Below are 16,388 nucleotides of genomic sequence, written 5' to 3'. Positions count from 1 at the left end.
TAATCGTAAAAATAGTAAATATAAAGGCAGTGATCGATTAATCCACTACCCTGTGGTCATGCTTTTCATTCTGGTGTTTCCTTTCAGATAGATATTTGGTACATGAGGCAAGATCATCCTGTAGATTCTGCATTACATGCTGCTTTCTTCACTTAACACCTAACACCGTCATTCATTTTTTCATCTGAACAGAGATGTAACAGGTCATAGTGATTCTGAATTTGAAACATCTGTGCCCTTTTAAAAAAAATGTGTGACGTACAGCTCTATGAGCAAATCAGTGGCTTGGTTTCCTGGATGCAGTGACTGTAATGGGAGCGTAGGTGTGGAACTCCTTAGTTCCTTACAACTGGGAAGCATTGCACTTCTTGGAGATGCAGCAAGGAAGACACATTTTCCTCTCCCACCACTTTCTTTCCTTGAATCCCCTCCAGTTAAGATCCTATTCAGACTCTTTTGAGAGACTTTAGAATCTGCAAAAACTGACATGAACATAAAAACCATTGAGATATTGGGATAGTAAACTTGATGGCCACTTTCCCCTTGGATGCCACCATGACCTGGGTGAGATAGCCAGGGCAGATATTATCTCCATTTGATAGATTAAGAAGCTCTATGCCCAGTAGATTTGCCCAAGGCTAAATAGCAGAGGTGCACTAGAACTCCAGCCATTTCTGCTCCTGCGGAAGTGTTCTTCTAGAAGACTAGCCCACAGCTGAGCCATTAGCAAGTTCCTACTGCTGCTCTTACCCCTTTGCTTCTAGACTTTCTCATTGTCCCTTTCCTCCCTTCTTCCTTCTGGGAAGAGCTTATGTCTGATCTTATGGTTTAGCGGAAAGACTCATTTTCATTGTAAAAGGCACGTTCTTAAAGGGACTCCAGTGCTATATGGTGTAGGCAATAGTAATAATAGTTACAATACAAATAGCTAATAGTTATTGGGTGTTTAAAATGTGCCAGACAAAAGAAATGCTTTACAAGACCCTGCCCATTTACTCCTCACCAACCCCATGAACCTAACAAATAGAAAGGCTGATATTTGAATCTGGGTCTTGTGGTCTTTAAAGCCTGACCTCACCCCAGATACTACACTGCCTTCAAAGGGGAAGGGGAAGAACATAGGAGGGCAGAGCCACTGAGCTCCTGGGAGCCTATTTGTAACTGTTAAGACTGCTTGTATGCATCTGACCACAATATGACACAATAATCTGAAACTTTTAGCTGGTATTGGAAACTCACAAGCCTCACAGAAAGAACCTTCCATGCCTATCCCTGCTGAAGTTCCCCTTCATACCCATCCCTGCTGAAGTTACCTTTTCTAATTCACTGCCTGCCACAAACCCTTTTCTGATGTGTGTTTATGCTTCTTTTCCTACAGGAGGAAATATAAGAAAACATCCCAGAGGTAAGAGTGTCTTTCTGAGAAAGGGGAGCTGGTTGATTGAGTCATTAATGGTGCAACTCATCGCAAGTCTGGCTCATGGTGGACGTTCAGTGTAATGAACAGTCTCTTGGTTCCTTCTCAGTGAGGTCCCCGCTTAATCTTTGGATCACTACTGCTGCTGGAATTAAAAATTGATTGCAGACATTTAGGGTGGCACTGTGAGTATATACCTTCCTGTGAGAATGGATCTGATGGATGAAAAGGCCTGTTAACTGCTGATCCACCTAGTGACTTTACTAAAACTTTGACCGGAGAGGGGCTGGCCTGGGAGGTGCTGAAGGTTTGTGGATGGGAGTATAAAAGCATCTTTAAGTATACTTTTAGCGTTTGAATTTTCCTTTGCCTGCAATTCCTATTTGCCTGATTCTCTGACAAAATGCTGTTGAGCTCAAAATAGGTACAAATTCCTTCAAGGGCATTATTGGTCTTTTTTGGTTTAACCATGGAAAAGATAATTTAAAGTAGAAGATCATCTTTTATCATCCTCCCTTACTTTGTTTTATTGAGAAGAGTTTGGAAAGCACATTCCAAAGAAATAGCGTTGCTCAGACCTTTTGTTTGCCAAGCATTAGAAGCCCGCAGTTCAGTCGAAAAGACTGGTGTCTACTTTTCATCGATTAGATTTGATTTTGGTGTTATAACATTAAACAGATTACATTCAGATAAAAAAAAATCACCAATGCAGTAGGTTTTAACAATGGTACTTTCGGATGACTACTTTACTCTTACCTTTTCTAATGAGCATCATCTCATGGTAGAGAGTCCTGTCCTATGGTTTCCAAATAAAGTCGATAATCTAAAGTAGTGGTGTTACAATTTGATATGTGATTTAGAGGTGCACACATCGTTGAGAGAAGATGAACAAAACCTTAGGGCTTCTTGGAGGTTGCTATACTTTTCTAAATATAGTGAGCTTATACAGATGGCAAAATAATTCTGTCTTGTTCAAGTTCATCGGGTTCATGGTAGTAATTGCATGTGAACCACTGAGCAGGATATAAATTAATCACTCAGATTAGAGGGCATAATAGTCTTCAGTAGTAAAAGGTAATTTATCATTTTTACTTGTGGTTAACCTGGGGCATGAGATATTTCAAAGTTACTTCGATTTTATTTTAAGAAAGGATAAATAGGTTGGAGGGAGTTTTACAAGAGAGTGGCTCAAACCTGTCAAGTTTCAAATTACTATGTAGATTATTTTTGAAAGCATATTTTTGCATATCTTACATGAATGCTGTTGCATTTCTTATTATGTCGATGTAATAAAAAAATAGACTGTCTTGTGCCAGCTTCATTGAAGTCATGTAAAGTGCAAATTAATAGAGGGTTGGTTTGAGCTCTTCTATTTTTAATCATATACATATTTTCATGTGAAATAGATCCATGTCTACTAACCTGTCATTGATAACAAACCATCCCTAAACTTATGGCTTAAAACAACCATTTTATTCTGCTCACAGTGTTATGAATCAGGAATTCAGGAAGGACTTGGCTGAGTGGTTTGCACCTGGCCCAGCTGGAGTGAGCTGGGGCTACTGGAGATGGAGGGTTTACTTTCAAGATTGTTTCTTTACTCACATGTGGGAAGACTTGGTGCTCCTTGTTTCTTTCTCTCTTTGCACATGGCTTTCACCTTCCAGCATAGAACTTGGGCTTCTCACTGCATGGTGGTCTCATGGTAGTTGCACTCTTTGCTGGCTTCCTAGGTCATGTGTTTCAACAGATAAGAAGCAGAGGATGCTGGTCTTAATTATACAGCCTGGTCCAGAAACTGGTACAGTGTCACTTCTGTATTTTATTGGTCAAGATATCACAGAACCCACCCAGATTCAAGAGAAGGGCACATAGATTACATCTCTTGATGGAAAGCTATTAAAGAATTTGAGACCTTCTTCATACACCAAACCTATAACTTTTTTCAGAATGATCTTGTTTGAGGACTTTTCCAGGGATCTGTAAATTTGGATTAAGTGAATACCTCATTTGATAAATGAGAGACACTTTTAAATATGTCTTGATACCTCTTTCAGATGCTGGTCTGTTTGAATGTATGCTTGTCTATTTGATGATTCATTTGTAGCTGTGATTCCTTTTTCATGTTAGCGACAAGCATCCTAGTGCGGACTCACCTGGTTAGTTGCATGCTAAGTGTAGTTGTTTGGCCTCAACTAATAATTAGTCAGATAAAGCTGATGGCTTCACGTAGGAAAACTAAATGACATAAATGTTATATTAAAAAGCTTTAGATCTCATAGGTTTGTTTTGGACATTAGGAGCCCAGGATACAAAAATAATCTACCTGTGTTTAAACTAGGACGAGAGTCCTAGGCTTCATTTCATTTCACTTATGTATTTATTTATCTTTCAAAGCCATGTTAAAGAAAAAGAAATCATGGGGCACCTGGGTGGCTCAGTCCTTTAAGCATCGACTTTGGCTTAGGTCATGATCTCATGGTTGGTGGGTTGGAGCCCCGTGTCGGGCTCTGGGCTGACAGCTCAGAGCCTGGAGCCTGCTTCCGATTCTGTGTCTCTCTCTCTCCCTGCCCCTCCCCCGCTCATGCCCTGTCTCTTTGTCTCTCATAAATAAATACACATTAAAAAGAATTAAAAAAAATCCTCTGGCTTTCAAAGTCATCATCACCCTACTACAACTTAACTGAAGTAGGTATCTTTTTAAAAATATTTTATCAAGGACCAGGCAGATCTTAGTAGCCCCAAAGAATGTTATGATAGTGGTTTTACTGAATTTCACTTTTGATATTAAGGAAAATATACTCGTCTCTTCCAAGACCAGAATTTCAACCGAAGGAATGATGTTATAGGAACTCTTTACTGGGTTAACAAGTACACCAGTAACTAGTAGGTAAGCTTCTCCCTGCACAGAAACCCTTATTGGATTAGGCCTTAAATCAACACAATTAAGGGGAACCATCCTTTCGCCTTGTGAATGAATGAGTCTTGTGCACGAGGGCCAATTGTTCCAAGGGATTCGTTGAAGTGGTGACATGGTAATTTGACAGCTAGAGGGATTACTCAAGAGACCTGCTTACCCTGAAAATTCTCATCAGGTTGTTTTTAATACAGCTGCAGATTCAAGTTATCAGGTCTGGCTCTGAGAAGTTTATATCTTTGAGAAAGTATGCCAGATCATGTATACAATCATTACAAATACCTAGAAATAATCTAATATTTCTCGGTTGCTACTAAAGAAAGGAATTGCTAGCAGAGATGGTGTTATAAGCCGAATTCATGTTAGAAGTCCTTCTAACGCACACATGCACCCACATGTGTGCACGTACTCACACCCCTATTTTAGTGTGCCTGGAAATGCTGTGATTGGTCCGCAGAATCAGAGGCAAAGGTACAAATGAGGACTTATCCACAGACCTCAGGACCTCTGCAGACACATGTCCAGTTTTCATGTCTGGACTGTGGAAATAATTTGGTCAGACTGGTGAGGAGTTAGAATTTCAAGCCACATCAGATAGGGAAAACTTCATTAGCAAAAAGGTTTTTGTTGATTTGTTATTAATTGTAGCTTGGTTGCCTGGTTGGTTGGTTGGTTGCTTATCAAATCTTAGCTCTGTTTAGATAATGTAGGAAGTTCTGGTTCTGACTATATCTGATTTACTCACTTTATAAATCTAGACATTTCTATGACCAAATAACTTTAGCCAAAGGTGGTCGCTCTCATCTTTTTGGTCATCAAATTAGATTGATAGTCACATGCAAAGTACTTTACAAAAACCTTTCAATTTAACACATTTACTTAATACGATTGCCATACACTTAAATAAGTACTGGAAATAAAAACATATACAGTTGACCCTTGAACAGCATGGGGGGTAGGGACACCAATCTCTGTGCAGTTGAAAATCTGTGTATAAGTTTTGGCTCCCCCCAAATTTAATCACTAATATGGTTTACTGTTGACTGTAAGCCTTACCAATAACATAAACAGTTATGTGTATGTATAATATACTGTATTCTTACAACAAACTTAGAGAGAAGAAAATGTTATTAAGAAAATCGTAAGGAAGGGAAAATACATTTAAAGTGCTGTACTGTATATGTGTGTGTATATATATAAAATCTTGTGTGTATGGACATGCACAGTTCAAACCTGTGTTTTTCTAGGTCAACAGTGTAAGAAATCGCCTCTATTAAGAGGTACGCAGACTTGTAGTTAAGGCACATGTGAACAAAATAATTAGAATATGGTAAGTGCTATTAGTATTGAAGGTCATTGGGAAAAGTCGGTCATTTGGGAAGATATTTCCATTATACATTACACTCGTCTCTCACTAGATCACAAATAATATTGCTTCTTATTCACGGTGCTTGGAAGTATGGGCATATTAAAGTCCAACAGGATAATTGAGAATTTTTTCTCTGTTTTCTTCATGTGTTCAGTTATCTTAAAAGTGGATGTTTTACTGATCCTCTAGGCTTTCTCTCAAAAAAGCAATTGTCTCACAAATATTCTGGACATTAGAAGGAAGACAGCCCAGGATAAAAACGTGTGGAGATAATCAGTACAGTGGGTATCTCACATGTAGATAATAGAGTCTATCTGTTGCAAGGCAAAACAAGGAACTATTTTTTTTTTCCTCCAACTGTCTTATGCCTTCTTTCACTTGGAGTTTTATGTGGCTTAGTAATCACATTTGATGAGCCCAATAATTGATTAAATCCAGCAAATGATTCCCATAGTCAGGTCTGCCTATGCTGTCACGAATCAGCATGCTTAATGAGTCATCAGCAGAACTGCCACCTTTGCTGTTAATAACAGATTGTCATGTGGGAAGATGAGTGGATATCACCCTTTGGGAAGGCTACTTTCTAAGCACTTGTATCCTTGTGTGAGCAAGTGCATCTTCTGCTGAGCTGTGCCCCCTTTCTCATTCTGGGACATATAAAGGCTCATTGGTGAATTCTGAAGCTCTTTCAGTATCACAGACAGAGAATTAGTGGACTGTTGTTCTTACTTTTGCTGTGAAAAATGACAATCAAGTAACTTTTGGAGAAAGTTGAAGGGGATATTTGATAAATCAATGTGCATAGTTTCACATACTTACGGATAATTTTGGATACCACTACTTAGTAGTATTGATATTTAGAGTCTAAATATTGGTGACATCAGGGACATGAGGATCTTCTAAGAGATACAGTCCTTTGAAAAATATTTTCCAACATTTGTGATGACTAATACATTCTCAGAGTAGTAAGGACATGTGTATCAGCTGTGAGAATATGTCTAATTTACATTCCAAGATTGCCAACTGAATCAAGTGACTTTACAGTGAATGGTAGCAGGTTAAGGTACACCAGAAAGAACAGCAAAATGGTTTGGTTAGAGCACAGATCACAGATGGACACGGAGATGCACAAAGGATAATGCCCAAGGCAGTTAATTTCAGGTGAAGAAAGGAAGGTGATGGAGGGTCTACATAGATAGTTTGGTCAGAGGTCAGAGTATCAGGCAACTACCACTCATTCATTCCTTTCTCATTCAGTTGCCCTCCTAATATAGCAGCAGGAGTCTGAGGAGCACAGGTGCAGGGATCTAGAGCCAGAGAGGTGGTGTAGCAGGAGTTAGGAACTGAGTGTGGTAAGAGAGGGTGCTGAGATACTGTAAGTAGCTCAGGCACTGAATCTGAGTAGTATATGTAGATACTAGTAGCAGTAATGACCTTGTCAGTGGGTTGCCATTTTCTGAGTCAAGAAGATCATCTAGGCACAATTCAGTCTTCATTTCTCTTCCATCTTTGTATATGATAATTATAATTATTACCATTTTCCTACTCACCCAGGATCAACAGCACTTTTGAGTCACTTCATATGATCGTCTGTTGTGTGTGTTTCTTCAACTTTAACTTTTTGTTCCCCCCCTTTGCCCATGGTAGACAGGTTTCTAATAGGTTGTGGGCTTTTACTTCTCACTATTTTCATTCTCATGATCTTGGTCCAGTCTCATTACCCATTTCTTAGAGTATCCAATGAGTTTTCTTAACCCCTCTCTTTACTCTGGTTTCTTCATCTCATTCTGCATACATATGTCTGATTACTTTTCCCACAGTGTCTCTGATTGTGCCATGTCAACAACAACAACAAACCTCCTTTGGCTTCCTTTTGGCTAATAAAGGCTGTCTTCTTGTGTAGGATTTTAAGGGTTTCTCATCTGCATCCGTCTCACTTTCCTGCTTTGTCTCTGTTACCCCCTTCCATTCATCCTAAGTTCCAGTCAAGCTCTCCTCCTCACTGATTGCCATATTTACCTTGTGTTTTCTGTTATCCATTCCTCATTCATAATCTTTCAGTATTTTGAGTGTTTTCATTTTTACCTGTTGAAAGCCCATGTTTTCTTGAAGATCCAATTCAAATATTGCTTCTTTCCGTGAAGCCTTCTTAGATCTTTCCACATAAAAGAGATCTTGCTTATCCAGTTATGCTGCTCTAATTCCATGTGCAAGAAATAATTGGGTGCATGTCATTCTTCTATGCATCAATGTGATTTTGTTGAGTAGGAAATATGCTCCTCAAAAGCATGGTGCATTGGATGTGATTGGTATTTGTTAAATGTGGGTTGAATGTATGAGTGAATCAGATTGGGATCCTCCATATATTTTTTTACCCTGGGTCAGAACCAAAGTCAGAATTACCAAGTGGAACTGTGGGTAAACAAGCTTAGATTGATAAATGACTCATACTTACAAATGGCTTTGCCGATCACCACATACTCCCACATCTCATTTGGTCCTCCCACTGGTCAGGGTAGAGTCCTACGAGGTCAGCAAGCCAGATGGTCAAGAACCAGAAAGTGTGTAATTGTTTGGATCATTGACTCTGCTTTTCTCTTCTATTTAAGTTCTTTCAATGTGGAACTTTAGCTTTGGGTAGAAACTCTGAGAGTATTTTTGCTCTATTACCAGGGCTTCAATCTTTTATGTTTTCTTGATTCAAACCATTAATTCTAGAGATGTTTAGGGCAATGTCAAATGTATTTGTTTGCAGTTCATTATTCTAAATATTTGATAACTGTATGGTGTACATCATTTGGCTGTTCTGTGGTGTTTGCCAAAGTGGTTTTGAGCATCATTTTCTTAGATTGCCCAGTAAGACTTAAGTGTGTCTTTAAGACTTCAGTAGCACTCATGCTGGATGTATCACTATGCTTCACAAGTTAAGCCCAGACTTTAAATTGCCTGGGTAGACAAGTCTCTACTCCCTCCTAATCCTACTGGCCCTCAATACTAAAGAGTCATAATTGACTTGATTGATTCCAAATTGAGGCCAAGTCCAATGCCCAACAACAGCAGCTTAAGAGGCAGCTCTTGGAGTCTCTGGAGACGCTGGATCCAACAGTGTAGATCAGACTTTCTTAGCTTTGGCACTATTGCTGTTTCCATTGTGAGGATATCCTGTGCATCGTAGGATGTTTAGTAATATCTCTGGGCTCTACTCACTAAATGCCAGTAGCAATCCCCATCCCTTGGTCGTGATGACCAAAAATGTCTCCTGGGTGGGGGGTGAGGTGGCCAAAATCACCTCTAGTTGAGAACCACTGGTGTAGATGAAAAATTAAGAATCAGATTTGGATCCTGTCGCTAGCTTAGCTTTGCCAAATTACTCCTCTGTGGTCCTAGTGTCCTCATCTGTAAAGAGATTGAGGTTGAATATACGGCTTTCTCTGGTTCCATTTGGCTCAAAAATGACTATTCTCATATTCTATTTACTGAGGTCCTTCCACTAGAAAGCCCAGGCCACCACAATCTTTGCAGTGATGGCAAGCACTTGAGGACTTATAACTGCATCATGGGAGAGGAGCAGCATTGAGGCTGAGAATGGAGGTCACTAAGCTGGTAGCATAGACTGGCCCTATACCGATGGCTCTTTGGCCACCAGCCAGATCACCCTAGGTTTAGATATTTCTGATTTCACCTAAATAATGTGAACTGACCATGATAAAGGCATGGAAAGACAATTGCCAAAGCAGAATTTGGCAAAAATACAGGTATGTCTAAAAGACACCCTGTTGGTTAAATTTATTGTGTATCTACTCTGTACTAGGTGTTTCACACTCATTATCTAGTTTAATCTTCATGGTGATCCTGTTTGACAGATGAGTAACTCAGAGAAAATGAGTAACTTGACTGAGGTCACAAAGCAGAAAAGTGGTTGGGCTAGGGTTTAAAGGCAAGACTTTGAGATGCCAAAACCTTCTTGGGTTCTTTCTATTCAAGTGGTTTCATAATTTTTTACAGCTCGGGAACTCCCACACCCCGACCTCCAACCTCCCAAAGGAAGCAGCTTAAAGCTGAATATAATCAGAGTCAGAAAGAAATGTCTTTTGGAGTTCATTTCCCCTCTCCACCAATTGTTCTTTTTTTCATTGGGACATTTTACATTTGAAAAATTTCATATTTGGCTTCAACCCACAGTTGAAGCTCTCAAGAAAGTTTAATGAAGCCTTAAAAAAAGAAACCTAACAAGCTATATTTAAATAATGTGATTGAAGGGGGAAAAATTCACCTCTACCACCAGGTTCTTTTTTTCAAAATCATTTATTTTAGTACAACAGCTTAAAGTACTTTGAAGTGATATAATCACTCATACATGAATACGTAACTTTTTATGCATAAAAAGTAAATAACAAAAAGAGAATCAGATAAAAGAAAACTTGTTCTGTATTTTTCTATCCTCTGATTTAATAAGATAATTCCTTTTCAGAGTTCATGAGGTCACTGACTGAATTTTTCCCTTTGTCTCTGCATGAGTGGACTCACCCTCCGCTCTGTTTTGTTTATTCCCATGACTTTGGGATATCGGGAGATGGGACCTGAAGGAACATTTTAAGCAAGTTCGAGGCAATAGACTAAGCAGAGAACATTCTTTGGAAGACATGTGTCTGTAGTCTTCGCTTATCCATGAAGTCTGAGTCCTGGCAGGAATCCTGTGTAATGTTTGGGTAGGTTCCCCTACTTACCCAAACCTCAGTTTCCTCTTGGAAATAATAATACTTGCTTCCTAGGATTCTTGTGAGCTGAGAATGAAATAGTATATATAAAACACATAGGAAGTCTTTGGCACATGATGTGCTCAGTCACTGAGTGCTTGGGAGATCTCTCAGAGAGAAATCAGAATTCTGTGGCCACTTTGCCAAGGGCTTGCACTTTGAGTGCAGGCTCACCTGAGGAAGTGGGATGTAGGAAGAAGATAGGCCCTGCTTTTTAGGGGCTCTGCGAAGGGTAGAGACTGTGTCTTATTTACTGAAGGATGGAATTAGCATTAACAAGTGATGGGGCACATGAAACAGAACAGAAAGAAGGTTGGGGTAGATGGGGCAGACGTGCAAGCTATGCCAAGTCAATAGCCATTGGAATATGGTCCTTAATTAGGAAATATAAGTATGAAGTGGCTCAGTCTGGTGTGGTCAGGGAAGATCTTTCTATAGGAAGGCACCCATAGTTCATCCTCATATTTAGTTTTCAATTTTGAGGGGAAAGTTATGTTCTTTAAACTATGACAGAGTAAATAGCACTGTATTTTATTGGTTGGTAGCATGCTTTCTAGAATCAGCCTCCCTGGCTTCCCTGCTTTACCATTTCCTATGTATGACAGTTAGTAAATTGCTTAATTTCTCTAAGCTAGTGATTCTCAAGTGGTAGTGACTCCACACCCCCCTCCCCACCACCGAGGACATTTGGCAATGTCTGGAGATATTTTCGGCTGTCACATCTGAGAGGGGGGTATACTACTGGCATCTAGTAGATAGAGGCCAAGGATGCTGTTAAACTTCCTATAGTGCCCAGAACATCTCCACCTTAACAAAGAATTATCTGATTCATTACGTGAGTAGTGTTGATGTTGAGAAACCTTGCTCTGAGCCTCACTTTCTTTGTCTGTACAAAGGGAATAATAATAGTTCTTACCTATAGGGTTGTTGTAAGGATTAAATAAGATAAAGATTGAAAACATTAAGTGTACTTTCTAGCTTTTTGTAAGTGTAAAGAGTATTTTAGCTATTATTATTAATGTTACTATTTTGACCTATGATTCACTCTTTATGTAGCAGATTTATGAATTCTGTTTCATAGTTTATTCAGTTGACATGGAAAATTTTATAGTGTATTAGATGCATTTAAATTTTATAAGAAAAAAATTTTAAAGTACTTTAAATCAGGCATTGAAAGAGATTTTGAAATTGTTTTGAAAAGATAATATTGTTTGGTTTATGTAAATATAGTATAGGCTGAAACAAATCAGAAATCATAAGTTCTTACATGCTATTATATTCTATTAACCCTGAGAAACATAAAATCACAGATTTTAAAAGAAGCACTCTGATACTGTTGCGTATTGTTACACAGGAGGCAATAAAGCAAAACAAATTTACTGAGAAATGAAGTCCCATCTGTTTCATGAATTATCAGTAATTTCAGTGAAAACTAGTAGCTACAAAGTAAGCCCCAGTATAAATTGGAATGGATTCCTACTTATCCGCCAGACAACAAAAATGTCCCTTGAGGCTGATACAAGTCTTCCGCCAGTCGCGCAGGTCTGAAAACATGGCTCTGTGTAGAGTCACAGGGCTAGCCTCTCTCAGCAGCTGCATTTGTGCTTTACAGGGCTTTGCCAGCAGAGCTGGGGTGTCCCGGTGGTCCTGATGCCTCCTGGGGTAAATACAAATGGAGAATTTATGGGATGACTTTCCTACAATCAGTTCCTTAATCTTTAAGTTGCGTTTTATCATTTAGATCATAATCAGGAGTCTCTTAGAGCTGGTGCAACAATTAAATAGCTTAAGAAATGAGTCTGATGTGTGCAATATGGACTGTGAGTTACACGATCATTCTCTACTGGTATGCCAAATTGATAAGTCCAAGCAATTTTGCCATGATTTTGCAGTAATTTTTACTAATTTGAATGTACTGTGTTGTAATAGTAACAATTGTAATATATTTACTAGTTGCCACTGTTCACTCATGACCCATTATCAAGAGAAAAAGGTTAGAAAATTAACCCTTTTGGTAATGCAAACAGTGCCTGTTTGATAGGTAAACAGAAGCCTCATTTCTTCAGGGATCATAATGCTGGGCGGGGAGGGGGGAGGGTAGTGGGTGGATGAAGGTACTGAATAATAACAATACTGATGATGGTGATGGTGGTGACTGTGATGGTGACAGTGATGGTGTTCCTGGTGGCCCATGCAGATAGCTATTGATCAAGACTGTGGTTTATGCTGATTAGATCACACTGACTTCATACTTCCACCTGTTTGCTTTACATCTGTTTTTTTTCCCCTGCTGACTTCCCTGTATTCAGAAATGTGTTCCGTTGGCATGATTTAACAGATGAGGTTCTGATGAAGCCATCACATGGCTTAAATATTAGTTTCCCATTTAACATCATTATTTTGAATAGAAAGAAAAAAATTTTAATTAGTTGCTTATTAATGAATCATGTTTAAAGGGTACTTTAGATCTTTAGATTGGTGGGGTGGATGATTCCCCTTCCTTGATTATCAGTGACTTCTGCCTTTGGTTTGTGCGGGATATTGTAGGCGCATAATTATACCAGAAGTCTATTAACAAGACAATGTAATATTGAGACTCAGGGCATAGATTTTGGGGTCTGAGGGGCCTAAATGTAAATCTCATCTCCACCCCTTCTTAATTTTGTGATATTTTAGCCTGTTAAGCGTGCATATTTTCAGGGTATGGGCTACTAAAAGTTCCTAATTCTTAAGGTTGTTGATAAGGTTTAAATGAGACAATGTATGTATGTATATGTATATGTATATGTACATGTATATGTATATGTATATATGACAATATGACATATGTGTATGTATATATGACAATATATTTATGAGACAATGTATGTATGTATATGTATATGAATGTATATGACTCTGTTCTAGGTATGTGGTAAGCGATTAATAAATATTAGCTGTTAATATAATGCTCTCCTTCCCAGTAAAAATTAATGGCTATAGAGTGCCATTTTCATCATAATAAAGAATGAGACCTTGCAAACTCTCTGTGATACTTGGCCTCCCACAAGGGCTTACTCTGCTTGTGTAGGAGATTAATTCTTCAGGATCTCATTTGTCAGAGGAGTAGTTGGACCAGTGCCAACAAATTATGGGCAGAGGTGGGAGAATCTGCCTTGTGCTTCAGGCTGATTCATAAAGTTGTGGAGATAAAGTACAAGTCTCTAGAAAGAACCTAAAAGAAGGAATCTGACTGTTTTAGCCAAAGATTTTAGGTATTATCTGTTCACTGCTATTCTCTTGGTCCCTATATTTATCTTTCAAGATGTCCTGCAATGCACAGGTCAGTGGCAGGGACCTACTGTACCCACCCAGGATTTAAAAGGGGAGATCAGGCTGCAAAGTGAAAGCCAGTCCACATAGTTTGCACTAACAATAACACTACTGAGAGATTGAACAAAGAGCAAATTAAAAGTATTTAGTTTTTTTTTTTTTAATTTTTTTTTCAACGTTTTTTATTTATTTTTGGGACAGAGAGAGACAGAACATGAACGGGGGAGGGGCAGAGAGAGAGGGAGACACAGAATCCGAAACAGGCTCCAGGCTCCGAGCCATCAGCCCAGAGCCTGACGCGGGGCTCGAACTCACGGAGCGCGAGATCGTGACCTGGCTGAAGTCGGACGCTTAACCAACTGCGCCACCCAGGCGCCCCAAAAGTATTTCGTTTTAAAAATGAGTTGTGCCAAAAGTATTGAGTAAAATGAAGTTAGCATGTTTTATTTATAGGTGTAGATTTAAGCTTGTCTGACTTCATTCCCAGACTCTTCACTTCACTGCATATTTACTGGGAATCAGCTATGTGATGGTCATGCACTGTGAGATATTAAAAAATGAAAAGAAAGAGTAAGGTGTGGTTTCTCAAAGAGTTAATGACACAATGGGAGACAGATAGGGACCCAGACAGCTTATTTGAATATAAGATTTTTGATAGAGGTGCAGAGGCATAGCAGAGGGAGTGCTCTGCTTAGTCTAGGGGCTCTGAAAATCTTGCTGGAGGTGACTCTTGAGCTGAGACTTAAATAAGAGAAAATAGCCAGATGTGGAAAGTTTTTATGGGCATTTATTTAGAAGGAGCAACATGAGTGGATACTTGATTTTAATCACTTTTGTTATCTGAGTCCCAGTCTCTCTGGCTTGAGTAGGTTTTGGTATGTAAGGGGAGGGCAGGATCACTGTGCTGTGGGTCTCCTAGTGGGTGCGCCATGAGCAGAGAGCTGCTGCGTAGAGAAGTAGGTAATCACTTCTCTAAGGGCTGCAAGCAAAGGAAAGGAGACAATTAATAAAGACTTTTCTTAATTTGAAGGCGTGTATTGTGGCCACCCAGACCCTGTGGACCACTTGTCTATCAGAGTGGCTCATCCCAAAGAAACCAAAAACCACTTCAAAATAAAAAATAAAAGGGCAGGTAAAAAGAATCTGCTACATTTTCCATAAGACAATAGAGATGAAAAGTAATGATGAAGAAGTGTTCTGTCCTCTATTTTCTCAGTTTTTATAAGGCTGGTCTTTTTTTTTCCTGTTTTGAATATTTTAATTTGTTTTGTTTGTTTTATTTGTATTTATTATACAAATGTTTATTTTTATTTGTTTTATTTGTTTTATTGTTTTATTTGTATTTGTTTGTATTTATTTGTATTTGTATTTTGTATTTGTATTTGTTTTATTTGTTTTATTTTATTTGTTTTATTTGTATTTACTATACAAATAATTTGTGAATACATTCTCATTGTAAAAAAAAAAAAAAAGATTGTGTATAAAGCCAAAGTCTCTTTTAATCATTGGTTAATCCCATTCAGTACCCAAAAGGTAACCACAGTTATCAATGTTCTTATATTTCTTTCTTATATGTTTGATAGAATTCATCAGTGAAACTGTCTGGGTCTGGGTTTCTTGTGGGAAGATCGTATTAAAACAGTTCTCCAATGATATCAGAAACCCTAGGAAGGTCTGTTAAAACACAGCTTGCTGAGACTCATCCCCAGAATTCAGATTCCATAAATCTGGAGTAGAGCCTGAGGATTTACATTTCAGAAAGTTCCCAGGTGTTGCTGATGCTATTAGACTGCGGAACCACACTTGGATAACCATTGCCTTGCTAGGTATAGGACTATTCTGATTTTCTGTTTCTTCTTGTGTCATTCTTGGTAATTTGTGTTTGTCACAAAATTTGTTCATTTCATCTGTTATATTCACTGACATGATGTTGCTTACCATCTTTAAAATGTCTGTGAAATCTGCAGTGATATCCCTTCTTTCATTCCTGATATTGATAATTTGTGCTTTCTCTCATCATTTTTGATCAGTCTTGCTACTTGCTTATTACTTTTATTAATGTTTTTTAAAACCTACCTGTTTTTCTGTAACTTTTTCTGTTAACACTTCATTTCTTTCTGCTCTTATTTTTATCATTTCCTTTTTTTTACTTAATTTGGGTTTAATTTTCTAACTTCTTAAGATGAAATTTAGAGTATTGATTTTAAACCTTTTGTCTTTTTAATATAAACATTTAACCTATACAGTTCCCTGTAAGCTATACAATCCCTCCTCTGTAACTCTGTGGTGTCTCGTTGGTACCTACAGTGTTTTAGTTGTTACACTGGATTCTTGTTTGTTTGTCTCCCTAACCATCCCATAAGCTCCTTCTTAGGGAAGACCCCCTTACTCATTTTTGTTTCCCTAATAAACCCAGGATGACTGTGTCGGAGCAGGTGGATGAGTGAATATGGTTGACCTGGTGGCTTAGATGCCTCCTCCTTTGTCCTTGTTTCTTACATATGTGGTTCTCAGACAGAGGAACATCATTTATGGAAGGAGAAGTTATTTTTGAAGCAAACTATGTGAGAATGGAGAAGTCCTTGATTTGAAAAACTGTTGTAATAGGTGGCAGTA

At 38.5% G+C, this 16,388-nt stretch overlaps 1 protein-coding gene across 7 annotated transcripts in view; it reads left to right on the top strand.

Annotated features, from left to right (window-relative positions):
- PDE1C (phosphodiesterase 1C) overlaps positions 1-16,388 on the top strand; it is a 510,042-nt gene that overhangs the window by 222,045 nt on the left and 271,609 nt on the right. For 2 of the 7 annotated variants that reach the window (XM_023250475.2, XM_045052568.1), the window contains one exon: positions 1,379-1,405. The exons of the other annotated variants lie outside the window; for them this stretch is intronic. In XM_023250475.2, coding sequence (XP_023106243.1) covers positions 1,379-1,405 — 27 coding nt within the window. The remainder of the gene's footprint in view (positions 1-1,378; positions 1,406-16,388) is intronic. 7 annotated transcript variants of the gene reach the window in all.

This window comes from Felis catus, chromosome A2 (assembly GCF_018350175.1).
Source record: "Felis catus isolate Fca126 chromosome A2, F.catus_Fca126_mat1.0, whole genome shotgun sequence".
NCBI lineage: Eukaryota > Metazoa > Chordata > Mammalia > Carnivora > Felidae > Felis > Felis catus.
The sequence above is the reverse complement of the archived record's forward strand: the minus strand, read 5'-3'. Positions and strand labels throughout refer to the sequence as shown.